General features: G+C 38.3%; 1 protein-coding gene across 1 annotated transcript; it reads right to left on the reverse strand.

Moving 5' to 3' along the window:
* Positions 1-3080: 3080 nt before the first annotated feature.
* CLEC6A (C-type lectin domain containing 6A) lies at positions 3081-23952 on the reverse strand. The gene is made up of 6 exons (XM_047067344.1): positions 23293-23952; positions 22439-22531; positions 20886-20984; positions 15845-15996; positions 5301-5416; positions 3081-3937 (listed from the first exon to the last, which is right to left on the reverse strand). The coding sequence occupies exons 1-6, from the start codon at positions 23324-23326 to the stop codon at positions 3793-3795; spliced, it is 639 nt and encodes a 212-aa protein (XP_046923300.1). The 5' UTR covers positions 23327-23952; the 3' UTR covers positions 3081-3792.
* Between the last annotated feature and the right edge of the window lie 1524 nt (positions 23953-25476).

Raw genomic sequence — 25476 nt, forward strand, 5'->3', positions numbered from 1 at the left:
TATATATATATATATATATCCCACATTCTCTTTATCCATTCATCCATCGATGGACATTTGGGCTCTTTCCATACTTTGGCTATTGTTGGTAGTGCTGTTATAAACATGGGGGCCCTTCCAACTTTTTGATGGATAGCTTTTGATATATGACATGACACCCTTCCCAACCTGGTGTCTTACAATACTCCACTGCATGTGGAACCCTCATATTCCTGACTCGGGTCATTTGTGCCTTTCTCTCGTCATCTCTGTCACTACTCACACCCACTGCAGTCTGGGGGGAGCTAATTTTAAGCATATTTAACGAGTTTCAGTGTCACTGTTAAAGTTTGTCTAAAAGCAACTTCACTGGGGGTTTTCTTAAGGGTAAAGGAACTTTACCGAAGCTAACCCTTCCCCACATGTGGTAGCGCCGTTCCCTATCTATTCCTCAGTAAAGTATGTTCTCTGCTCAAAAAAAAAATTAAGGTGAGATAAATGATTTTCTAGATAATAGAAATTAAATTGATCAAGCCTAAAAATCGTAGGGGGAAAATAAAAGGAAAATGTAGTCCAAATAACCAGTCTTAAATAGGCAGCAAGCCCGGAGAACTTTATGGATAAATCTACACCAAACATCTAAGAAACATCTACCTACCTGCTACGGTCTGAATGTTTGTGTCCCCACAAAATGTATAGGTTGAAATACATACGGTATTAGAAGATGAGACCTTTGGGAAGTGCTTGGGTATTGAGAATGGAGTCCTTTTGCATGAGATGAATGCTTTATAAAAGAGGCTCTCGAGAGACTTCACATGTCTTCCACCACGTGAAGACAGTGATAAGGTGCAGGCTATGAACTAGGAGGAGGGCTCTCACCAAAATGTGATCATGCTGGTGCCTTACCTTGGACTGCCCATTCTCCAGAACAGTGGAAAATAAACCTCCACCGTTTATAAGCTATCCAGTCTCTGGCATTTTAGTAGAGCTGCCCAAACAGACTTAAACACTACAGTACAGGTAAACTTACCCAAAGCTATGAACTACATTATTCAGATTCCCTTCCGACTTGTCTTCACGAAAATTTTTCACCACCAATTAGATGAAACAGTGTGAGACTTGGAAGTAAACATAAAGCAGGAGAGATTTTCCTGCGGCTGTTTCTGCCGATAATCAAGGTCATAAATGATGCATTTCCAGATGTGATTGGTAGGGGTAGATTGAGGATGCCAATGTGTGGCCTCTTGTGGGTGGAGAGACAATTGTGGTGACAGTGGCATGGCAGCAAGAGCTTCTGGAATCTGGGACCACTGCTACTTCAAAGTGATCCTGAATTCAAAGGTATCAGTCAAGAACTCCCAACTTTCATTAATCTAGACTTTCATTAATTATTTTTCTATTTGGACTTTGGGTCCACAAAAATGTTTTAATCATAATTGGAGATTCATAATACACTACCTTCTTGATATTCTTGCTTTATTTTGTTGTGGTTTTTTGCGTGTTTTTTTCTTAATTTTTTTAAGTTTATTTATTTATTTTGAGAGAGAGAGAGAGAGAGAGAGAGCAGGGGAGGGGCAGAGAGAGGGCGAGAGAATCCCAAGCAGTCTTTGCACTGTCAGCACAGAGCCCAATGTGAGGCTTGAACTCACGAACCATGAGATCGTGGCCTGAGCAGAAACCAAGAGTTGGACACTTACCCAACCCAGCCACCCAGGTGCCCCTGCTTGATGTTTATTATATAAACACCACTGCCCAGTACAAAACCTGGAACTCTATCACGTGCCTAAGTGTTCCTCCCAATCCCGGCCTACCATCCAATTGTAACCATTACATTGAGAATTATGTTTAACCCTTGTTTTGTTTTCACTTTTACCGGGTACGTGCCTAAATAACGTAAGCATACAATGCAGAAGGTTTCCCTAGTTAAAGTTATCCCCATAGCATAACTCTTCATTCCAGTACCCACATTTCATAGACTGAGATCTCACTCCACACAGCATTTGTTAGGTGATGTTTCATAGGAAAAATGTAGATTTATTTATTTTATGATATGGTTGTAACAGTATAAGCTCACCATTTACCTACATCTCTTCCAACTCTTGGTGTTATGTTTCTTAACGTTAGCCATTAAAATGGATATGAAATAGTATATTATTGTGGTCTGGATTGACAGTTTTCAAATTATTAGTAGAGCCGAGCATCTCTATAAAAACACATTTATTGGATTCCGTATTTCCTTTTCTGTAAAATGTTTTTTTTTATTTTTTTAACAATTTATTTATTTTTGAGAGACAGAGCACAAGTGGGGGTGGGGGGGGCAGAGAGAGAGGGAGGCACAGAATCCAAAGCAGGCTACAGGCTCTGAGCTGTCAGCGCAGGGCTGATGCAGGGCTCGAACTCACGAACTGTGAGATCATGACCTGAGCCGAAGTCGGACGCTCAACCGACTGAGCCACCCAGGCGCCCCTGTAAAATGTTTAAATATTTTGCCCAAATTCTGTCTTTTCTAATTGATTTGTGACAGTTGTTTATATGTTCTTATGCAGTATTAATACTGTATTAGTGACAAGTATTTAAAATATCTTCAGGGCACCTGACTGGATCAGTTGGTAGAGCATGCAACTCTTGATCTCAGGGTTGTGAGTTCGAGCTCCCATTGGGTGTGGAGACTACTTAAAAAAATTAAATCTTTAAGAAAATAAAATAAAATATCTTCTTGCAGTTCAACTTTAAAAATTTTTCTTTATAGTGTTTTGATGAACATGAGTTTCATATTTTTATTGTAGAAGAATTTTTAATTATTTTGCTTCTTGGAATACACATTTTGTATCTTTATAAGGAAATTCCACTCTGGCGGCCAGACTCCAAGATTTTCCTCAATGATTCTCACCTTCTGGTGTTCATACCTTTGCATAGTCCTCTTATTTATTTAAAAAAAATTTTTTAATGTTTATTTATTTTGGAGAGACAGAGAGAGAGAGAGACAGAGCATGAGTAGGGGAGGGACAGAGAGAGGGGGAGACACAGAATCTGAAGCAGGTGCCAGGCTCCGAGCTATCAGCACAGAGCCTGAGGCGGGGCCTGAACTCACGACCCGTGAGATCATGACCTGAGCCAGTTGGACACTCAACCGACTGAGCCACCCACGTGCCCCAGCCCTCTTCTTTATTATATCAGGTTTGGTCTGTGTGACCAATGGAATTATGGTGTTTGGCTTTTGAAGCTAGATCACAAAAGACATTGCTGCTCTCAGTTGCTCTCTTGGATTACTTGCTCTGGTGGAAGCCAGCCAACATATTGTGAGGACACTCAAATAACCCCAAGGAGAGATCCTTGTGGTGAGGCACTGAGGCTTTCTACCAATAGCCAATATGAAATTGCCATGTGAGTGAACTTTCTAGGAACCAAATCCTTTAGCTCTTGCCAGGGATTCCAATGACTGCAGTCCCAGTCACCATCTTGGCCAAAAGGGCTTTTAAGCGGCATTTTGGTGAAAGAAATTCATAATTTTCAAAAGTTACTTCCTTATGAGTTTTCTAACAGACAAAATAGTACAGCCTCTGGCCCAAGGAGTGTTTGCAAAAAGAAATATGAAGAAAGGAAAGAATGAAGAACAAATTAAAAAGAAAACGAAGGAAGAGTTCATCTTATCATTAGTGAAAAAGAGGAAACTAGAAGAGGGATGATTGAAGGCAGAAGGGTATCTGAATATTTCCACGAACCTCTGTGACAAAGATTATACATAAGCGTAAGAGGAAATTATCATTTTATGATAGGTCTTAACTTCAAAGGTGTCAGTGAATAAAGTTCCACTCAGAGATAAATCTTCTTCATCTCACATATTGAGTTTCTCTTAGTATCACAGAAAACATCATTCCAGCCCCATCCTCTGTTCTCCCAGAAAACTATTGAAGCACATTCCTCTGCAGAAAAATTGGGCTCATTCTGGTGCCATAATCTAAAGAGAAACAAAAAGGCAAAAGTCTTCTTCAATGAATGCATTGCGATTGATTAGAAAGTATGTAGGGTCAGGGTTGAACAATGAGGTTCAGAGGGACAGAACATCCCAATGATTGCTCTCCTCTTCTCATATTGCCCTCCTCAAAAACCTCAAGTGTGGATACATACCTTTACTCTTGTTCCTCTGTCACTCCCCTGGCAACATTTGTATGCAATAGAGTGTCCTTGGACCTTCCCCCCCCCCACCCCAGATTCTGATCTTCACTTTTCTCATCTATTCAGAGCCCTTATCCCAACCTAAGTTCCTCTCTTAGTGGCCTGTAATAAAGGGGCTGCCTTATCATTTGTGTATGCTTAAAGTTTGTGTACTCTTATCACGTTCCTAAGTTAGTTTCTCTATTCTCATGGATCAACACTAAACAAGTGTCAGGGAGAATGAGTCTGAATATAAGAAGTTACCCTGCTTCCAAGGACTGCAGTCTGTGGTAGGAGGTGAGGGTGTGGGTAGGACCTTATTTTTGGAATGAAGAAACTGGATTTTATTGCTGGCTTACTTTGATCTTAGAGAAGTAACTTACTCTCCCAGGTATTAGATTCTTCATCTATTAAAAATAGGAATCAAGGGCAACGTGGTGACTCAGTCAGTTGAGCGTTCAACTTTGGCTTAGGTCATGATCTCATGGTTCGTGGGATTGAGCCCACATCGGGCTCTAAGCTGGCAGCACAGAGCCTGCTTGGGATTCGCACTCTCTCCTCTCTGTCTCTGACCCTCCCCTGTTTGTTCTTTCTCTCTCTCTCAAAATAAATAAATAAACTTCAAAATTAAAAAAAAAATAGGAATCACAATAAGGTCTCCAAATGGATCACGAGATTGTGTGAAAATCAAATGAGACAATGTACAATTAAATGGATTTTTAAGCCACAAATAAATAGTATTATTATATTATTATCCCATCAGAACTGAACATAGTTCTTCCCTGGATATTTTAAATCGTATTAACTGGAGAAAAATTTGATTGAAGTGTCTCCATGTGTTTAGAGGCAGTAAAATGTAATGGCTGAGAGCGTCACCATCGTTGGAGTTAGGTCGACATGAAGTTGAGACCTGGTTTTTCATCTTACTAGTTTATTGACATTGAGCAAGTTATTCAATTTTTTAACCCATAAGATGAGTTCTAAAAAATAAGCTTTCATGAAGTTTAAGTGATGTAATACATGTACTTAGTAAGAGCTTACTGTTAGAATCTGTTATCACTGTTACAATTGTAAATATGAGCACTAGTGATCGCTACCAACAGAATTCCCCTAACTTTTCTACCTAAACAAGGCCCTATGGGTCATTCATCTGATTCGGCACTCACCTGACATTTTCCTTGTAAGGTGTCTGATCAATCCATTGCCAATTGTCATTCCCTTGTGTATCTGAGAGTCCCAGAAAATAAGACAATGATTCATTCAGTTGCTGGACAAGGAAATTCTGCATGAAGAAAAGAAGGAGTCACAGACTGCAATTTCCTATAACTCTAAAGCGAAAAGAAAATGTGAGGCATGATGAACAGTCACACGACAGCACGTTGGCCAAGAAAACAAGCCAAAACACCAACAAGATCACAGGAGGGGACGACTCCTAACCCACCCATCTCGGGCAGAATTTATTCTTTTTTTTTTTTTAACCAAGAGACGGAATTCCTTTAAAATTACATGTCAGTTTTTGTACTTTTAGTCATTGTTTAATTTTGTAAGTTCAGAGGTGTTTCATCTCATTTCTGATTGTTTACCAGTGAAATCGCATTTGGGTTATCAAATTTTACATTTCCCTATTCTCCTAAGAAGTACTTCTCTAGGAAGCGGGAAACTATCTGTAAAAGTTAAACATAAAGGAGTGCTGACTGGGTTTTAACAGTCGTGATTTTAACAGAGAGAGTGCATGCGAGTGGAAGAGGGGCAAAAAGAGGAAGAGCGAGAATCCCCAGCAGGTTTCTCTTGGGATTATCTCTCTCTCTCTCTCTCTCTCTCTGCCCCTCACCTGCTGGCTCTGACTCTCTCCCTCTCAAAATAAACAAATAAACTTTAAAAAATAATAAAAGGGGCGCCTGGGTGGCTCAGTCGGTTAAGCGTCCGACTTCAGCTGAGGTCATGATCTCGCGGTCCGTGAGTTCAAGCCCCGCGTCGGGCTCTGGGCTGATGGCTCAGAGCCTGGAGCCAGCTTCCGATTCTGTGTCTCCCTCTCTCTCTGCCCCTCCCCCGTTCATGCTCTGTCTCTGTCTCAAAAATAAATAAAACGTTAAAAAAATTTTTTTTAAATAAAAAATAATAAAATAAAATGGCATCCTTTTGCAAAGAGCTAGGATTGTTAACTAACTGTTATAAAATAGGCTGGCACTCGTTGCCCAAGACTGGTTTTCCTTGGATTTTTGCTAAAACAACCTTAGAAGTTTCCTCCATTGAAAACAACTCACGATTGCAAATGCCACTATCTCGCAGATATTCGAACTTTTCGTTTCAGCTTAGCCATATATTGTATGAATGTATTAATCTTAGCAGGAGAATGTTTTCTATGCCTCTATTCCAGTGAATAGACCAAGTACCAGATAAAAGGAGTAATTTTTAAAATATTAATTCTAAAGACTTCTAAAAAGACAAAAAAAAAAAAAAAACAAAACACCCATAATGGCTTAAATCACTTATCCAGAAGATATACATATTGTACTTTAATTCCATATCACTTTATTATTGAAAGCAAACACCTCTTACTTGAACTTACTTTATCACAACATCCAATGCATGCAAGTTGTGCTCTGTCAAAATTAGTATCTAATGAAGACACGGTTTCGTTTACTGAGAGCCAAACTGAATGTGATGCTTTCAAATGAACTCAATACATTTATTTATTTATTTATTTATTTATTTATTTACTGTTTATTTATTTTTGAGAGAGAGACAGAACATGAGCGGGGGAGGGGCAGAGAGAGAGGGAAACAGAATCCGAGGCAGGCTCCCGGCTCCAAGCTGTCAGCACAGAGCCCAATGCGGGGCTCAAACTCATGAATCGTGAGATCATGACCTGAGCTCTTCTTGGCCACTTAACTGACTGAGTCACCCAGGCACCCCTGAACTCAATACTTTTCGAAGCGTAATTTATGTGTTCCTGAAGTTTCTAAATAGTATAATAGCAATTTGAGATGAATAATACGTTTTTCAGAGAGTGAGGAAGGAACAAAGAGAAAATAAGAAAAAGAAAGCAATTTGAATGCAATTTCTCTTTTCTTTAAGGGCTCTGAATTTTGCTATACATACAAAGAAATATTCCTTTGTTTTGTGTGCAAAAATATGCTATGGAACTCTATAGAAAACAGGGTGCTTTATAATAGATTCTGAAGAATAGTCAAATAAATTTGGCAATATTTTCTCCTGAGTTTATTAAATACTGAGAATGCTGCTTGCAATATTCTATGTGGACATTTACTTTTGTTTCACTATAATATAAATTAACATTGTAAAACAGACATTCCTCAAATATAGAGGATGCTTTTGAGGTGTTTATATCTACCAGCCAATGCCTTACAATTAACATGCATGCATATTTAAAGTAAAAGTTAGATTGAGTCTTACTACATTGAAATTTTTCATTTTGTCAGCTGAGAACTATATATATGTCTGGTAGAAAAGCAAGCGAAATTCTGAACATTAAGGTGAGCTTTATAAACATTTTTTACAAAATTTTCCTGGAACATATAATACTTATTACTTATTATGTTACATTTAGCATGTTTCTATTTATCAATCAGATCTGATAATTTGCTATGTTTTTGTTTTAGAGATGATTCACCCTTAAAAATATTGACCTTCCAGATGATTGCCATTTCACCAAACAAATCAAAATGCTTGTTGATTGTATGATTAAATGTTGACACTCCTTTGAGAATCTGAGTATGGGGAAAAACAGAATTTTGAAACAGAAATTGTTAACTATTTGCTTGGGAAAGTCCTAATACAGAGAATTATGTGGAACCAGATTTCATTACACATGTTCCATTCATTCATTCATTCATTCAGCAGAAAGAAAATGGAAGGACCATACGGATTTCATCATTCTATTGTGAATGCTGAAAATAAAGAAAGATTGATAGTTTTCTATGTAAAATAAATAAATATTTACTTTTACAAAATGAAAAATGTCTTTTGAAAAATGTACCTGCTCCACTGACATTAGCAAGATGGTGGAATAGGAAACCCCAGGTCTTCATTCCCCCAGGTAGACACCAAAGTTAACAATATACAGACCAACTTGCCTTTATGAGAACTCAAGAAACCAGTCAAGACATTGCAGGGCCCAAGGCAAGTGCGAAGCCAAGCGGGGCTGCATCAAAGTGGGTATGAAAGTTTGTTGAATTTACCCACCACTTCATGGGCAGACTACAAAGCCATCAGGAGAAAATGGCCAGCCCGCAGCTTCTCTCATGGGAAGGAAATACGCCCAATGCTCTGGCTTTTCAAGGGGGTGCTGGAGGGACTAGTTTTTGCCTTGCTTGAGTGGGAGTACTGGGACTGACTTCCTGCCTTGGCTCCCACCGCTATGTGTGTTGCAACTAGTCCCTGCCACAACATAGGCAAATGCAGCTGGCCCTCACAGCAAAGTCTGTGCATACAACCAGCTCCAGTCACTACCGCTGCTCGCCCTAATCCCCACTGGACTTGAAACTACCACTGAGACACCATGAGTCCTTGTACCCTCTGTGGACCTCCCACAGTGCTCTCTAAGGACCACAGAGCTGTCTGCTGTGTAGCCTAGTGATCTGGGCCAAAGAAACTTCCTTACCCCCAGACCCTGTGCTTTCCCAAGCCCCCATCCTTGATGCCCTGCCCCGCTAGACCTAGGTCACATCACACTCCAGTGTGTCTCTACCCAGAGGTGAAAGTCTTCCCTTAGTTAAATCAACCCATAAAGTCTGGATAAGAGATTTTTGCTTATTTAAATGTGCAGACACCTAGGCAAAGTACAGGAATCACAAATGTGTGGAAAAAGTTTCCACCAAAGGGATAGAGTAAGCCTCTAGTATAGTTCCAGGGAAGTGGAGATCAGGAATTACCTAACAAAGAATTCAAAATAATTGCTCTTAAGATGCTCAGAAAGCCCTAAAAGAAAAGAGAAATTGCATTCAAATTGCTTTCTTTCTCTTATTTTCTTTATTTTCCTTCCTCACCCTCTAAAAAAGATATTACTCATCTAAAATTGCTATTACACCACTTAGAAACTTTAGGAACACATCTACACTAAAAAAAAGAAAGATCACTAAAAAAAGACAAAAACAAAACAATAACAACCTAACTTTACACCTCAAACACTTAGAAAAAGAGAAAAAAAAACTAAGCTCGTCTGAGCTTAGAAGGAAGGAAATGATGAAGATCAAAGCAGAAATAAATGAAATAGAGACCATAAAAGACAAATGAAATCAAGAGCTGGGTTTTTTTTTTTTAAAGATAAAATGGACAAACCTTTGGATAGACTAAAAAAAGTGAGAGGATTCAAATAAATAAAATCAAGAATGAAAGAGGGGACATTACAATTGATACCACAGAAATACAAAGGATCATGAGAATACTATGAATGATTATATGCCAAAAATTAGATTATCTAGAATAAACAAAAAGATTCCTAAAAATATATAACCTACAAAGACTGAATCATGAAAAAATAGAAAATCTTAAAATACCAATAATGAGTAAGGAGACTGAAAAATAATTAAAAACCTCAGAACACAGAAAAGCCCAGGAGCAGATAGTTTTACTGGTGAATTTTAACAGACCTTGACAGAAGAATGAATACCAATCCTTCTTGAACCCTTTCCAAAAAATTGAAGAGAAGGAAATACTCCAAAATTCATTTTATGAGGTCAGCATTATCCTGATACAAAGCCAGACAAGGATTCCACAAGAAAAGAAAATAACAGGCCAATGTCCCTAATGAATATAGATACAAAAATTCTCAACAAAATACTAGCAAACCAAATACAACAGCACTTTAAAAGGATGGGCACCTGGGTGGCTCAGTCAGTTCAGTGTCTGACTCTTGATTTCAGCTCAGGTCATGATCCTAGGATCATGAGCTCAAGCTTTGTGTCAGGCTCCACACTGACCATGGAGCCTGCTTAAGATTCTCTCTCTCTCTCTCTCTCTCTCTCTCTCTCTCTCTCTCTCTCCCTCTCTCTCTCTCTCTCCCTCTGCCCCCTCCCCCACTCACTGTAAATAAATAAATACATAAGTATATAAATACATATACATAAATACATACATACATACATACATAAAAGGATTAGACACCATGATTGAGTGGGCTCTATCTCTGTGATGCAAGGATGGTTCAACATATGCAAATGAATAAATGTGACACACCATATTAATAGAATGAAAGATAAAAATTATGTGATCATCTCACTAGATGCCAAAAATCATTTGACAAAATTCAACATCCTGCCATAAAACAAATAAACAAAAACAAAAAACAAACAAACAAAACTCATAACAAATTGGGTATAGAAAGAATGTTCCTCAATATATTAAAGGCCATATATATAACAAGCCCACAACTAACATCATAGTGGTGGAAGGTTGAGACTTTTTATCTAAGATCAGGAAGAAAACAAGGATGCCCACTCTCACCCCTTCTATTCAACATAGTGCTGGGAGTCCTAGCCAGAGTTAATTATGAAGAAGAAAGAAAGAAAGAAAGAAAGAAAGAAAGAAAGAAAGAAAGAAAGAAAGAAAGAAAGAAAGAAAGAGAAAGAGAGAAAGGAAGAAAAGAAGAAAGGAAGAAGAAAGAAAAGAAAAGAGAGAAAGAAGAAAGGAAGAAAGGAAGGAAGGGAGGGAGGGAGGGAGGAAGAAAGGAAAGGGAAATAAAAGACATCCAAATTATAAAGGAAGAAGTGAAATTCTGTTTGCGGATGCTATAATCTTATATATAGAAAATCTTACAATTCCAAGAAATTATTAGAATTAATAAACAAATTCAATAAGTTGTAGTATACAAAAATCAGTTGTGTTTTTAACAATGAACTACCTGGAAAGGAAATTAAAAAGCAATCCCATTACAATAGCATAATAAATACTATAAATAATACTAATAATAAAATACTTAAGAATAAATTTATCCAAGGAAATTAAAAATCTGTACACTGAAAAGTATAATACATTAATGAAAGAAATTGGGAAAGACACAAATAAATGGAAACATATCCCATGTTCATGGATTGGAAGACCTAATATTGTTAATATGCCCAGATTACCCAAAGCCATCTGTAGATTTAATGTAATTAATCTCTACTTATTAAATACCTATAGCATTTTTCACAGAAACAGAAAAAACAATCCTAAAATTGATATAGAACCATAAAACACCCCAAATACTTTAAAGAAATCTTGAGAAAGAATAAAGGTGGAATCATCACACATCCTAATTTTGAACTATATTACAAATCTATAGTAATCACAACATTATCGTATTGGCATAAAAACAGGAACATAGACCAGTGGAACAGAATAGAGAGTCCAAAAATAAACCTATGCACATACAATAAACTAATATATGACAAGGGAGCCAAAAATACTCAAAAGATAGTCTCTTCAATAAATGGTATTGGAAAAACTGGACGATCACTTGCAAAAGAATAAAATTGGACCATTATGTTATTCCGCTTACAAAAATCAACTCAAAATGGACTGAAAACATATGCAAGACCTGAAACAAACTTCTAGAAAAAGAAACGTAGAGGAAAACCTCCTTGACATTGGTCTTGACGATGAATTTTTGGATATGACACCAGAAGCATAGACAAAATTGAAGTGGGACTACATCAAATTTAGAAGTTCTGCACAGTAAAAAAACAAAACAAAACCAAAAAAACAATCAACAAAATGAAAAGGCAACCTATGGAATGGGAAAAACATTTTGGCAAACCAGCTACAGATAAGGTTAATATCCAAACTATATAAAGAACTTACACAACTCAACAACAAAATTAAATTAAATAATTTAAATCCAATTAAAAATGGGCAAAGGGCCTGAATAGACATTTTTTTCTTTTCTAATTTTTTTCTTAATGTTCACTTATTTTTGAGAGAGAGACAGACAGGCAGACAGAGCATAAGCAGGGGAGGGCAGAGAGACACAGAATCTGAAGCAGGCTCCAGGCTCTGAGCCATTTGCACAGAGCCTGATGCGGGTCTCAAACTCACAAACCATGAGATAATGACCTGAGCCAAGTCGGATGCTTAACCGACTGAGCCACCCCAGCACCCCAAATAGGTATTTTTTCAAAGAAGACATACAACTGGCCACTAGGTATGGAAAGATGTTCAATATCACTAATTGTTAAGAAAATGTAAATCAAAACCACAAGGAGATATCACCTTATAGCTGTTAGGATGACTAATCTCAAAAGATACGAAAGAAAATAAATGTTAATATCGAAAGATAATAAATGCCATCAAGAATGTGGAGAAAAGGGCACCTATGTGCCCTGTTGATGAGAATGTAAACTGGCACAGCCAATAGGGAAAGCAATACGGAAGTTCCTCAAAAGATTGAAAATAAAACTTCCATATGATCCAGCAATCCCTCTTCTGGGGATTTCCAGAGGAAATGAAACCACTATTTTCAAGACATAGCTGCAACCCCATCTTTATTGCGGCGTTAATTACCAAACTCGGACATGAAAACAACCTAAGAGTCTATAAATGGATGAATGAATAAAGAAAGTGTGGGGAATATACAGTGTAACATGACTCAGCCATAAAAATGAAGGAGATACTGCCCTTTGTGACAACATGGATGGATGTTAAGGGCACTAAGCTAAGCGAAATAAGTGAGGGAGACACAAGTACAGTATGATCTTACTCACGCGTGAATTCTAAAAAAAGCCAAACGTACAGAATGAATAAATCACAGGGATAAAAGGCTCAGCATAAGGAATACAGTCACAGGTATTGCAACACTATTGTCGGGTGAAAGACGGTGGCTACCCTTGTGCCGACATAGCATGACATATAAACTTGTCAAATCACTATGTTTGTTGACACCGGAAACCAATGTGACAGTGTGTGTCAACTGTACTCAAAGAAAAAGTAAATTAATTAAATTACATTTATTTCATTTCAATTAAAAAGCCACGTATAGAAATAGACTATAACAGTCTATGGCCATACTACCCTGAACGCGCCCGACCTCGTCTGATCTCAGAGGCTAAGCAGGGTCGGGCCTGGTTAGCACTTGGATGGGAGAAATAGACTATAACAGTGGTTCAGGTGCTGGAGTGCGGGGGAAATGGGAAGATGGTAATCATAAAGTTCCAGCTTCTAGTTACAAGATGAATCCAAGTTCTGGAACTGTAATGTTCAGCACGGTGACTATAGTTAACAATGCTGTGCAAAGCTGAGAAGAGAATAGGACTTAAATATTCCAACCGCAAAAACAAATGGTAATTACGTAAACTGATGGATGTGTTAACTAACCTTTTGAGGGAATCATTGTGCAACACATACATACATCGTCCTCACATTGCACACCTTAAGCTCATACAATTTTATATGACAATTATATCTCTTTAAAGCTGGAAAACCGCCGTTGGAACTAATACACAAATTCAGGAAAGTTGGAGGATGCAGACTATACATACAAAAACCAGTTGCGTGTCTGTGCGATAACAATAAGCAATATATTGGGGCGCCTGGGTGGCGCAGTCGGTTAAGCGTCCGACTTCAGCCAGGTCACGATCTCGCGGTCCGTGAGTTCGAGCCCCGTGTCGGGCTCTGGGCTGATGGCTCAGAGCCTGGAGCCTGTTTCCGATTCTGTGTCTCCCTCTCTCTCTGCCCCTCCCCCGTTCATGCTCTGTCTCTCTCTGTCCCAAAAATAAATAAACGTTGAAAAAAAAATTAAAAAAAAAACAATAAGCAATATAAAAAGCAAATTAAGAAAGCCACCTCACTTACGGTAGCATCGAAAGAACAAAATACTCAGGAATAAACTTAGCAAAGAAAGTGGAAATCTTATAATTTGAAAATTACACAACATTTTTAAAGAAATCAAAGGAGACACAATTTTTTTTTAATTCCAAGTTTTTATTTAAATTCTGATTAGTTGATACATATGGTAAAACTGGTTTCAGGTGTAGAATTTAGTGATTCATCACTGACATACAACGCTCAGTACTCATCACAAGCGCCCTCCCTAATACCCACCACCCGTTTAACCTATTTTCCGCCCTCCTCCCTCCATCAACCCTCAGTTTGTTCTCTAGAGTTAAAAGTCTCCAATGGTTTGCTTCCCTCTCTCCTTTTCTTTCCCTTCCCCAATGTTCATTTATTTTGCTTTTCTTAAAGTCCCATATGCGTGAAATTTGTCTTTCTCTGACGGACTTATTTCACTTAGCATTATAATACTCTAGTCCCATCCATGTTGTTGCAAATGGCAAGATTTCATTCTTTTTTATGCCTGAATAATATTCCATGGTGTATGTATACATATGTATGTATGTATGTATGTATGTATTGAGATACACACACACACACACACACACACACATACATATCTATACCACATCTTCTTTATCCATTCATCTATCTATGGACATTTGGGCTGTTTCTATATCTTGGTTATTGTAAATAATGCTGCAGTAAACATAGGGGTGCCTATATCCTTTCAAATGAGCATTTTCATATTCTTCACGTAAATATCCAATAGTGCAATTGCTGGATCATATGGTGATTCTATTTTTAATTTTTGAGGAACCTCCATACTGTTTTCCCCAGAGGCTGCATCAGTTTGCATTACCACCAACAGTGCACGAGGGTACATGACAGAGTCTTACTATTGCTAACCATTAGAGAAGTGAAAATCAAAACCATAATGGAATATATAACCTCACACCCATTAGGACGGCCGCTATCAAAATAAAAAAGAGAAGAGGGGCACCTGGGTGGCTCAGTCAGTTAGGCAGCCAACTTCAGCTCAGCTCATGATCTCATGGTTGGTGAGTTCGAGCCCCCCATTGGGCTCTGTGCTGACAGCTCAAAACCCAGAGCCTGCTTTGGATTCTGTGTCTCCTTCTTGCTCTCTCTCTCTGCCCCTTCCCGACTTGTGCTCTGTCTATGTCTCTGTCTCTCAAAAATAAATCAACATTTAAAAAAAATTATTTTTAATAAAAAAGAGAAGAAAATAGCAGGTGCTATCAAGAATGTGGAGAAATTGGGATCCTTGTGCATTCTTTGTGGGAGTGTAAAATAGTACAGACACAATGTAAAACAGTGCAGTTTCTTCAAATAAGTTAAAATTAGAATTACTATATGATCCAGAAATCCAACTTCTGGGTATATATCCAAAGCTACTGAAAGCAAGACTCATGGAAACATTTGCACACCCATGTTCACTGCAGCATTAGTCACAATAGCCAAGAGGTAAAAGCAGCCCAGATGTCCATCAACACTTGAATGGATAAATGATACGTGGTATATGCACAATGGAATATTAGTCAGCCTTAAAAACGAAGAGAGTTCTGTTACTGCTACATCATGAATGAACTTTGAGGACATTATGTTACATGAAATAAGGCCGTCACAAAAAACCAAACACTGTGTGGTTCAACTTATACGAGGTGTCCAAAGGAGTCAAACTCATTGAAGTTCGATAGAAGGGGGGTTACCGGGGACTGGAGGTGGGGGGCAATGGAAGTTGCGGTTAAAAGGGTATAGAGTTTCACTTTTGCACGATGAAAAAGTTGTAGAGATAGATCTTTTCGCAACAATATGAATATGGGTAACACTACTGAACTCTACATTTAAAACCAGTTCAGATGGTAACATCCGTATTTTCTTCCACAATTAAAAACAATTTAATGAAAAATAAACACAATACCTGCTCTGCTTCTGTGTTGATCACCACCAAGTGAGCACCCATTGCAACACAGTTCTGTTCACTCTTTGACCAAAAATTCTGTTTAGTAGAAATGAAGTAGCAGCTGGAACCAAATGACTTCCAAGCACATGGGCAACATGCCCAGACATTCCCTGTGTTGCATGAAAGAGAAGAATGAGCGCGAGACGGCATGAATCAGATTAAAGAGGTATGTTTCATACACATAAAATTCCAAGAATCTGCATTTCTTTTCTAGAGATGGGTTTCTTATTTCACGTATTTACTGTTTCCCTGAATTATATAGCTTGGAGCCATAGATCTGCTTTTAAATAAACATTGTTTAGCATTAAGCCCACAATATTTAAGACCTAAAATTTACCTGCATAATTGCTCTGGATTTCTTGCCAAAAAAAAAAAAAAAAAAAAAAAAAAAAAAAAAAAGCTATTATCATTGTTTTTCCCTGTCCTTCAAATCCTTTATACATTAGAAACATCAAGGTCTCTCAGGATTTCAAATGACCCGCGCAGGTGAATAATTTGAGCAGATAGGTATACATACATATATAAGATACATATATATGTGTGTATATATATACATATATATAAATAAATAACAAGTCATTTAGATTTGTTGAGGTTTGAGTGTTTTGAAAGCTATTTTAATATATCTGGTCTTCTCGGGCTTAATTTTTTGATCCACATTGCTAAGATTCATCTGTGTTGCATATAGGTCTCTTTTATTTATTTTGTATGTTATTACATCATTAAGTGATGACAAACAATGTACAGGCTTTTTTATCTTTTATAATACTATAAGTTGGATGAAATAGGCCACGTCTCTATCATTTAAATTTTTTTTTCAACGTTTTTTATTTATTTTTCGGACAGAGAGAGACAGAGCATGAACGGGGGAGGGGCAGAGAGAGAGGGAGACACAGAATCGGAAACAGGCTCCAGGCTCCGAGCCATCAGCCCAGAGCCTGACGCGGGGTTCGAGCTCACGGACCGCGAGATCGTGACCTGAGCTGAAGCCGGACGCTTAACCGACTGAGCCACCCAGGCGCCCCTATATCATTTTAATATTAGCCACTTGTAGAAATCTATCTCAAGTATGTATTCTGTTCATTAGGTTTTTTTTTTTAAGTTTATTTATTTATTTTGAGAGACAGAGAGCGAGCAGGAGAGGGACAGAGAGAGAGGGAGAGAGAGATAACCCAAGCAAGCTCCACACTGCCAGCACAGAACTCCACATGGGGCTCGAACCCATAAACTGTGGGATCACGACTGAAATCAAGAGTCAGATGCTTAACCAACTGAGCCACCCAGGCGCCTCTGTGTTCTGTTCATTATTAAAGACTGCTTTTCACAGCACTCCTCAAAGCATGTATTAATGTTATTATTTCAATTTTAAAAGTCTGATTTGGCTGACTGTTTTGATGGTCGGTACCGTCTTGGTCAACTAAATTATATACGGCAAACATTTTGCATATGATGAATGTGCTGAATCTCTAGCTCTGGGGTTGACAAGAATATTGATGAATAGAAGCACTTGTCAAAAAGGTACACTAACATTAATAATATTTTGTGTTCCCAATTGCTCTGAGAATAATGGACTGATCAAGTACTTTGACTAAAAAACAGTACCTATTAAGGTACCTATTAAAAAGCAGGTGTAATTAGAAGTCATTTGACAAGAGTTACTAAAACCTTTTCTAGTGTACTACCTTGAAATTGAGAAAGCAAATGACTACTAAGAAATAACAACCTTTTGCAAATTATCCCATTTATTATTCTTTACTATCAACAACACTGAAGAATAATCTAATCAATGCTCAGTTAACACACCATTAAAATAATTTTTGATAACAGAAAACTGGATGATTTTTGGCAAATAACTTTTAAAAAGTTTAAAAACTGGTGATATTCTAACAAATCACCTTCTATTCCTACTTATTTATATAAGTAAGATTTATTGGTATGTGTCACTAAATTGAAAAATAGGAACAGAACTGATGTTGAATTCTATCTCATTCTAGTAATATTAGGATACAACTGATTGTTTTTTCTAAATTTTTTTAATGTTTATTTATTTATGAGAGAGAGAGAGAGAGAGAGACGGATGGAGGGGCAGAGAGAGGGGGGAACAGAGGATTTAAAGCTGGCTCTGCACTGACAGCAGTGAGCCAGGTGCCAGGCTCGAACTCACAAACTGCTAGATCATGACCTGAGCTAAAGTCAGACATGCAACCAACTAAGCCATCCAGGCACCCGACTGATTGTATTTTTTTTTAAGTCGTTAAAAGATTTTTTTTGAACTCATTAAGAGATGAGTTGTGGTGCTTCGGGTAAGCTCGAGCCCCGCTCTGGGTGAGCCCATCTCTCTCTCTCTGTCTCTTTCTGCCCTTCATGAGATTCACTCTCTCTCCCTGCCCCTTGCTCAATTGCGCCCTCTCTCTAAAAAAACAAAACAAAACAAAACACACAAAGAGAGAGAGAGAGAGAGAGAGAGAGAGATGAGCTGGGGCACCTGGGTGACTCAGTTGGTTAAGTATCTGACTCTTGATTTCAGCTCAGGTCATGATCCCTGGGTTGTGATATCAAGCCCCACCTTGGGGCTCGCTTGCAATTCTCTCTCTCTTCCCCTGCCCCTCTCCCCAGCTCATGCTCTTTCTCCCTCTCTAAGCTAAATTAAAAAAGAGAGAGAGGTGCGTTTCTAATAGTTTTATTTTATTGGTAATAATTTGTCAAAATTTGTAATAAATGTGATGTGTTGAATATTGTATCCTCATAATGTGGATAAGTCAATGATACGTAATGATAAGTCAATCTGGAAGAAATTTTATAACATGTAAAGCCTAATGGCCCTCAGGAAATGAAAATATCAGACATATAGTACATATTTTAGAAAATCAAGGAAGTGTGATGTAAACATTAGTTGAAGAGGGAAGAGGAATAATGTAAAACATCCAACTGTTAAAGAATACATACTTTTTTTTTTTAATGAATGATGGTAGTATTTCAACACCAGCAGAGAGATTTTGAAAGGAGTTGCAAGAGTTTTGTGTTTTAAATGTCAATACTTACAATATTTTATTTTTATTTTTTTTAATGTTTATTTCTTTTTGAGAGAGACAGAGACAGAGTGTGAGCGGGAGAGGGGCAGAGAGAAAAGGAGACAGAATCCGGAGCAGGCTCCAGGCTCTGAGCTGTCAGCACAGAGCCTAACGCGGGGCTCGAACTCCCAAACCACGAGATCATGACTTGAGCCATAGTTGGACGTTCAACCCACTGAGCCACCCAGGCGCCCCAATACTTATATTTTAGAACTTAAACCCTTCATTTCTACAACTTGGTAAAAAAAAAATTTTAATGTCAAAATAAATTGTATAAGAGGGTATGTAGTTTTTCAAAATCCTTGTTGGGACCTGAATTTGAAAACTACAGGTCTAGGTAGAGCTCAGCCCTACTGAAGAAACTTTATCCGGGCATCTGAACATCTCAACACTCTGACTGGGACTCAGGGGGAAACAAATTGGAGAAGACACACTGAGACTATCAATTATTTCTTAACTGTAATTGAAATGAAAATTTTGTGTTTAGACTTTTGCTCTTCCTCTTCATTGTAATAAGAATTTGAAAAGATATTGTTAACATTGGAGCCCTTTTTATTTGCTGATATGGTATTAAGTAAAATAATTTTATCATGTAAGCTTGAATCGTGTAACTTGAATTAGTTGTATTGATGAGCTTAGTTGACCATAAATAATACCAGGTTGGGTATTTTTTTTTTAATTTTTTTTTTCAACGTTTATTTATTTTTGGGACAGAGAGAGACAGAGCATGAACAGGGGAGGGGCAGAGAGAGAGGGAGACACAGAATCGGAAACAGGCTCCAGGCTCTGAGCCATCAGCCCAGAGCCCGACGCGGGGCTCGAACTCCCGGACTGCAAGATCGTGACCTGGCTGAAGTCGGACGCTTAACCGACTGCGCCACCCAGGCGCCCCCAGTTTGGGTATTTTTAAGGAGTAAATTTGCAGTCTCTTCTGCAAATGTAGGGTTCATTTCATTAATATCCATCTCTGTCTCGTTCATTTCAGAACATTCTGAAGGCAAAGGGTAAAGCACCCATGGCTGCTTCCAAGAAGGCATTCTTTAAAACTCCAGTTGTTGGAGTGCCTACCTCCTGATAGAATTGTCCCCCTCCTCAGAAGGGCCAGCTCCACAATTGTTTGACAAAAGAACCCCAAGGTGACAAGAGAACCAGAAGTCAGGGAGAGTAAAGAAAATCCTCCCTAACCACCCCATGTACCATATTGTTGCCAAATAACATAAAAGGGAAAATTCCAACATCTCATAGAAATACAAAGAAACATCTGCCCTCTTTTTATCCCTCATAGGTTTCCGCATAGAAGCAGAGGATTGGATTATTTAGTTCTTGAAGTAGCAAGAGTCTGAAATCTACTTGGATTTTTTTTTTTCTTGGAAAGAGTAAGGCCGTAAAGACTACTACAAACATGTACTTTACCTTTTTTTGACTTTCTTCACTAGATATAGTGTGGGGCAAATTATGATTCTGAATTCAACTGCCCCAGCTCTTCACATAGGAAGTTACCAGGACTATATTTTACAGTGAGGGCAATCTCATCCTGAGCCACGTTCCAGGATTCACACTGACCAGTAATAAAGCTGATGCTTGGCATGCAGATGGCTATTACTGAGAACTTTAGATAAAAAAAGAAGATTTTATCCATTTGATAAGGATGCGGTTAATGTGAAAGGAGAACTGCTATGAATAACTTCCAGTGTTAGCTTGAGCAAAGTACATGGTATGTGTTGGTAGCATTTATTGAGATCAAGCAGTCTGGAGGAAAAATTGTTTGGAGGATGAATCTAAAGCCTGATATGAACATGTAAATTTAGAGATATCTTAAAGCAGAGACTTTATTTTTTCAAAAAAAAATGGAATAAACCAATGTTGAACTTGACCTTGACCTCTCTCTGAGAAAAGAGAAAGTCTGGTTAGGCATTGCAACACCTTACCTCTCATGCTTGTCCCTTCACTGAAGCAGGTTAAACTTGAGTGGTGTGTGTGTAGTTCAGACAGCCTTTGGCCAGTTTTGCCATACGTAAGATAAGTCACTGTGAAGGAAGGAGAAGGATTAGTATTCATCATTTGTTTTTATTATAGAGAGTCATGCTCTATATCTCTTGCTAAGCTGGCTTGCTTCCAACCCCCACCAATCTCTTCTCTCTAGGCAAGCTCATAAACACTATGCTGAATTACGACTTGTTTGTATTCATTAATTTTGTTTGTTTATATGCCTTCCCGTTTATTTTTTGGTTCTTTCCGCACTGGAATTTAAGTTCTATATTCTTGGGCAGAGATTTGGTCTGTTTTCCACATCAATCGATCGCAAACACCTGGAACAGTGATGGTCACAGAGTAATCAATAGATATTTTCTGACTCACTGGCTGTCTGTTTCTCCTTAATGTTAATAATCCTGAAGCAAGCTTGCAGGTTATTTTAATATTTTCTAAAATTTCTGACTGTTGGTAGCTACAGATAAACGTATGGGGTAAATAACAACCAAGGGGAACTTTTAAACATTTAGACATTTTAAATGTCTCAGATAAACATTCACTTTTATGCTCAAGGGTGTGTGCCTTAAACATAAGACCTGTTCTCTCTCAGGTTCTGCCATGACTCTTCACTTACTTTTTCTTGCCCTTCTACTACTGAAGCTCAATACAGTCAAGACTTTCTACCTTGGGTCCTGAATATCTGCTTCCTTTAATGAAATAACTATTCTTAAACCTCCTTCTCTTTTGCACTTGACCATGAAAAGTAAAGCAGATTTTAACTTAGGTGATAACTGTGTTTTAACAAAGGCTGTGAGATTGGTTTACATCTCAGAAGGAATTTCAAACATGGCCCATTTGACATAGGTAGTCACTTTCACTCCCTCCCAGACTATTCAATATTATTTTTAATTACGTTATCAATGAAAAGAGGACCAAATTGTAGCTTAAAGAGCAAACAGATCTTTGAAACTTCTCACAAAATGAACTTGAAATATTTACTTGCAAGTAAATTGAACAAGGAAAACAAAACTTCATTCCCTTATATCTTCAAGATTGCATTTGAAAACTTTTTTGTCTCATACTGGGAAAGACTCCCATATGAAAATCAAAGAGCCTAATCTATATTATGATTATAAAAGTAATTATAGTTGAAGTCTCAAAATAGAGGACTTTTTGCCCAGAGAACAGTAATCACTAGGGAACCCGGTAGTGAATGATATGTCTTAAAGGATGTCTACAACTAACACACATTCATATGTGAGGCCATAGTGGGGATCGTGTTAATAAAACCAGGTAAAGTAGATCCGGAAGCAGAGTCAATTATCAAAAGATGGAAAAAGAGGAGGGAAGGAAGGAGGAGGAGGAGAAATCAAATATGGTATTCCAAGTAAGAGCTAATATATTAATGAAATTAAAAAAAAACAAAAACAAAAAACATACCCTAGGAAATCTTTATAGAACATGATAGGAAAAGGAATCAAGGGAAGTGGCACCTGAGTGAAGAACTTACCCACACAGCTCACAATGAAACAAGCACTGAGGAGTGCTATGGAAATCACAGCAACAGACCAGAATCTTACTTGGGACCGCCATACTGCTTTCTCTGTCAGACCAGCAAGACAAAAGCAGTTATCAAGAAGCCAGGAAGTGAAAATTTTTAGGAAGCTTAGAGCAATGAAGAAACCAGATGAAGAATCTCAGAGTAATTAAAAACCTAAAACAAGAGAGAGCTAAGAAACTCCCTCAGAATAGGGGTTCCTGGGTGGCTCGGTCGGTTGAGTGTTGGACTCTTGACTTTGGCTCAGGTCATGATTCCAGGGTCATGGGATTGAGCCCTGCATTGGGATTCTCTCTCTCTCTCTCTCTCTCTCTCTCTCTCTCTCTCCCCCCTCCCCCTCACTCCCTCTCTCCCTCTTTCCCTATCCCCCACTCATGCCCTGTCTAAAAAATAAGGGCGGTTGGGGGGGGGGGGGGGGCGGGGAAGACTCTTTCAGAATAAATAAGCAAGTAGTGGCTCTGTAGTCCTAAATGATCTGGGCAAAACTCACCCTCAGCCAACCATAATTCCCATTTCCTTATTCTTTCTTCTTAAATATTATGCTAATCCATTGAGTCTCTGTCTTGCTGAAAACATCACTTTGCCTCCCTCTTCCCATACCACTGTATTAGTATTTGGTTTCTTACTGTTTGAAGTGCTTCTGGCTCTGACGAATTATTCTTTCTTTCAACTTCCCATCACTCTTACTACGGTGGCCCAATCTTGGTCCCATCAGTCTGTGGTCTACCCCTTGTTTCCCAATGACCTTTATCATCTCATCGTATACTTCTGCCTTCCTCTCTGGAACTGAGAAAAGGAATGCTCACCTCTATCTTGAGGTTGCCCTTCTCGTACCATCATCTTCTGTATTCAGAAGATTCCGGAGGCTCTTTTTTACCACTTGCTCTGAAGATGTCACCAGAGCTCTGCTTCAGTCAAAGAGATCAGAGCTCAGAGACAAACTGCTAAACACTCTTATGAGGCTAAGGGACTTCTGGTAAAAACTGTGTCTTGAAGAAGTTGTGGTTTGGATAAGTTTCAAGTTATTTTAAAAATACTGGGAAAAATAAGAGGAAATTGAGAAACATATCCCAAACTGCTCATTGGAACTTTGACATGAATTTCAGATTATGTGTCAATTCCTGACATAAGATTTCTGATTCCTATTCTGGTGTGCAAAATAGAAAATTTCATATGCCCTAAAAGAAATTTATTTGTAGGCCTTAATTTAAGTGCTCCCAAGCCAAATTGGATTTTATGTAAATTTTAATCCATGTATTGAAGAGGGTCTTAGAAGTAAGCAAAAGTCTGATTGACTAGATATGGCTTCAATAATAAGGGTTAATATAGAAATTACATAAAGATCTATAGACATTGCTCAGGAATATGATCGTAAAATGGAAGATTCTGGAATCTATCTGCAAAGCGATGAAACATTCTTATTGCATCAAGACCAATATTGGGCATAGGTTAGTCATCTTTTTTTTTTTAATTTTTTTTTTTTACATTGATTTATTTTTGAGAAACAGAGTGAGACAAAGCGTGAGCAGGGGAGGGGCAGAGAGAGAAGGAGACACAGAATCTGAAGCAGGCTCCAGGCTCTGAGCAAGCGGTCAGCACAGAGCCTGATGCGGGGCTCGAACCCACAAACTGTGAGATCATGACCTGAGCCGAAGTCGGACGCTCAACCGACTGAGCCACCCAGGCACCCCAAGGTTAGTCATCTTTTCTTATCTCCCTGAGTAGGTAAGGGGGAGCTTGAAGTGGTATAACAGCAAAGACAGCCTTCATTAATTTCTTCTAATTACTCAGGAGCTTGGGGATCCTTCAAAACATACAGTCTCTAGAATAAAGACCTTTCTCTTTATTAACATCACAAATATCTCCACATTCTCAAGTGAGCAGTCTTGAATACAAAAAAAAAAAATCCTAATATGAATAGGTGCATACTGTACTCAACAAGCTTTTAAAGTGATGGCATAGTTACAGTGAATGATAAAATAGATATTGAGAACAGTAGTAAAAGCCCAGAAAATTCTCCCTGGGGTTGGTTAGAGAGATACAACAAGTCGTAAGAGGGGAAGGAGAAGTGGTTATAAAACATATGCATCTGCCTCCAGTTCCCCTCAGAGATCAAGAAACACAAACCCAAGGTATGAGATGGTCCAAAGAAAATTTGTAAACTTTATATGTAGGAAAATCAGTTTAAAGACCTATTTGCTCATTGCCCATCTTCAGTATGTACTCCCTAAGTCACTTTCTGCTGTTGACCACTGGCAGCCCTGTGTTCCATTTTCTTTTGTTCTTTTCATTCCTTATACATTTCTAGATTACAGTAGCAAGACTGTGAATAGAGCGCTGAGATGATATGAGCAAAGGCAAACAGGATCAAAATAAAAAACAAAATAAAAAATTAATAGGGAGAATGGGAGATTAGATCAAAAGGAGACTTGTGGTAGGTTCAGGTCAGATGTACAGACAAATATGGGATATTTGAGTCTAATAAGGGAGTCATGCAAAAACTAGCAATGGAAAAGACAATAACTTGTACGGATTGAAAATAAAATCACATACCATTAGAGTCAAAATGCATATTGTCCTTTTGACTTGAACTCTTTGGAAGGGGACATCAGGAGTCAATCAACAATTTGAAACAAATGCTTTTAAGAAAGCAGCACTGTGTTGCCCTTTTGGTTTTTTTGGTTTTTTTTTTTTATTTTTTTTTTAACGTTTATTTATTTTTGGGACAGAGAGAGACAGAGCATGAACGGGGGAGGGGCAGAGAGAGAGGGAGACACAGAATCGGAAACAGGCTCCAGGCTCTGAGCCATCAGCCCAGAGCCTGACGCGGGGCTCGAACTCACGCACCGCGAGATCGTGACCTGGCTGAAGTCGGACGCTTAACCGACTGCGCCACCCAGGCGCCCCTGTGTTGCCCTTTTGAAAATTACTGTCCATGATTGAACTAAGCAGACCCAGTTTGATTCTCCTGTTTAAGAATTTAGATAAAG

This window comes from Lynx rufus, unplaced genomic scaffold, assembly GCF_022079265.1.
Source record: "Lynx rufus isolate CCGP_SWC_20201006 ecotype Redwood Valley unplaced genomic scaffold, mLynRuf1.p SCAF_7, whole genome shotgun sequence".
Taxonomy (NCBI): Eukaryota; Metazoa; Chordata; class Mammalia; order Carnivora; family Felidae; genus Lynx; species Lynx rufus.

Bases quoted from the DNA above. Each gene is read 5' to 3' on its own strand.
- CLEC6A (XM_047067344.1), bottom strand. From the start codon at position 23,326: ATGATGGTACGAGAAGGGCAACCTCAAGATAGAG. The intron at 22,532-23,292 runs GTGAGCATTCCT...CTGGTCTGACAG, and splicing joins AGGGCAACCTCAAGATAGAG to AGAAAGCAGTATGGCGGTCC. The intron at 15,997-20,885 runs GTAAGGTGTTGC...CATGCAACACAG, and splicing joins TGAAGGGACAAGCATGAGAG to GGAATGTCTGGGCATGTTGC.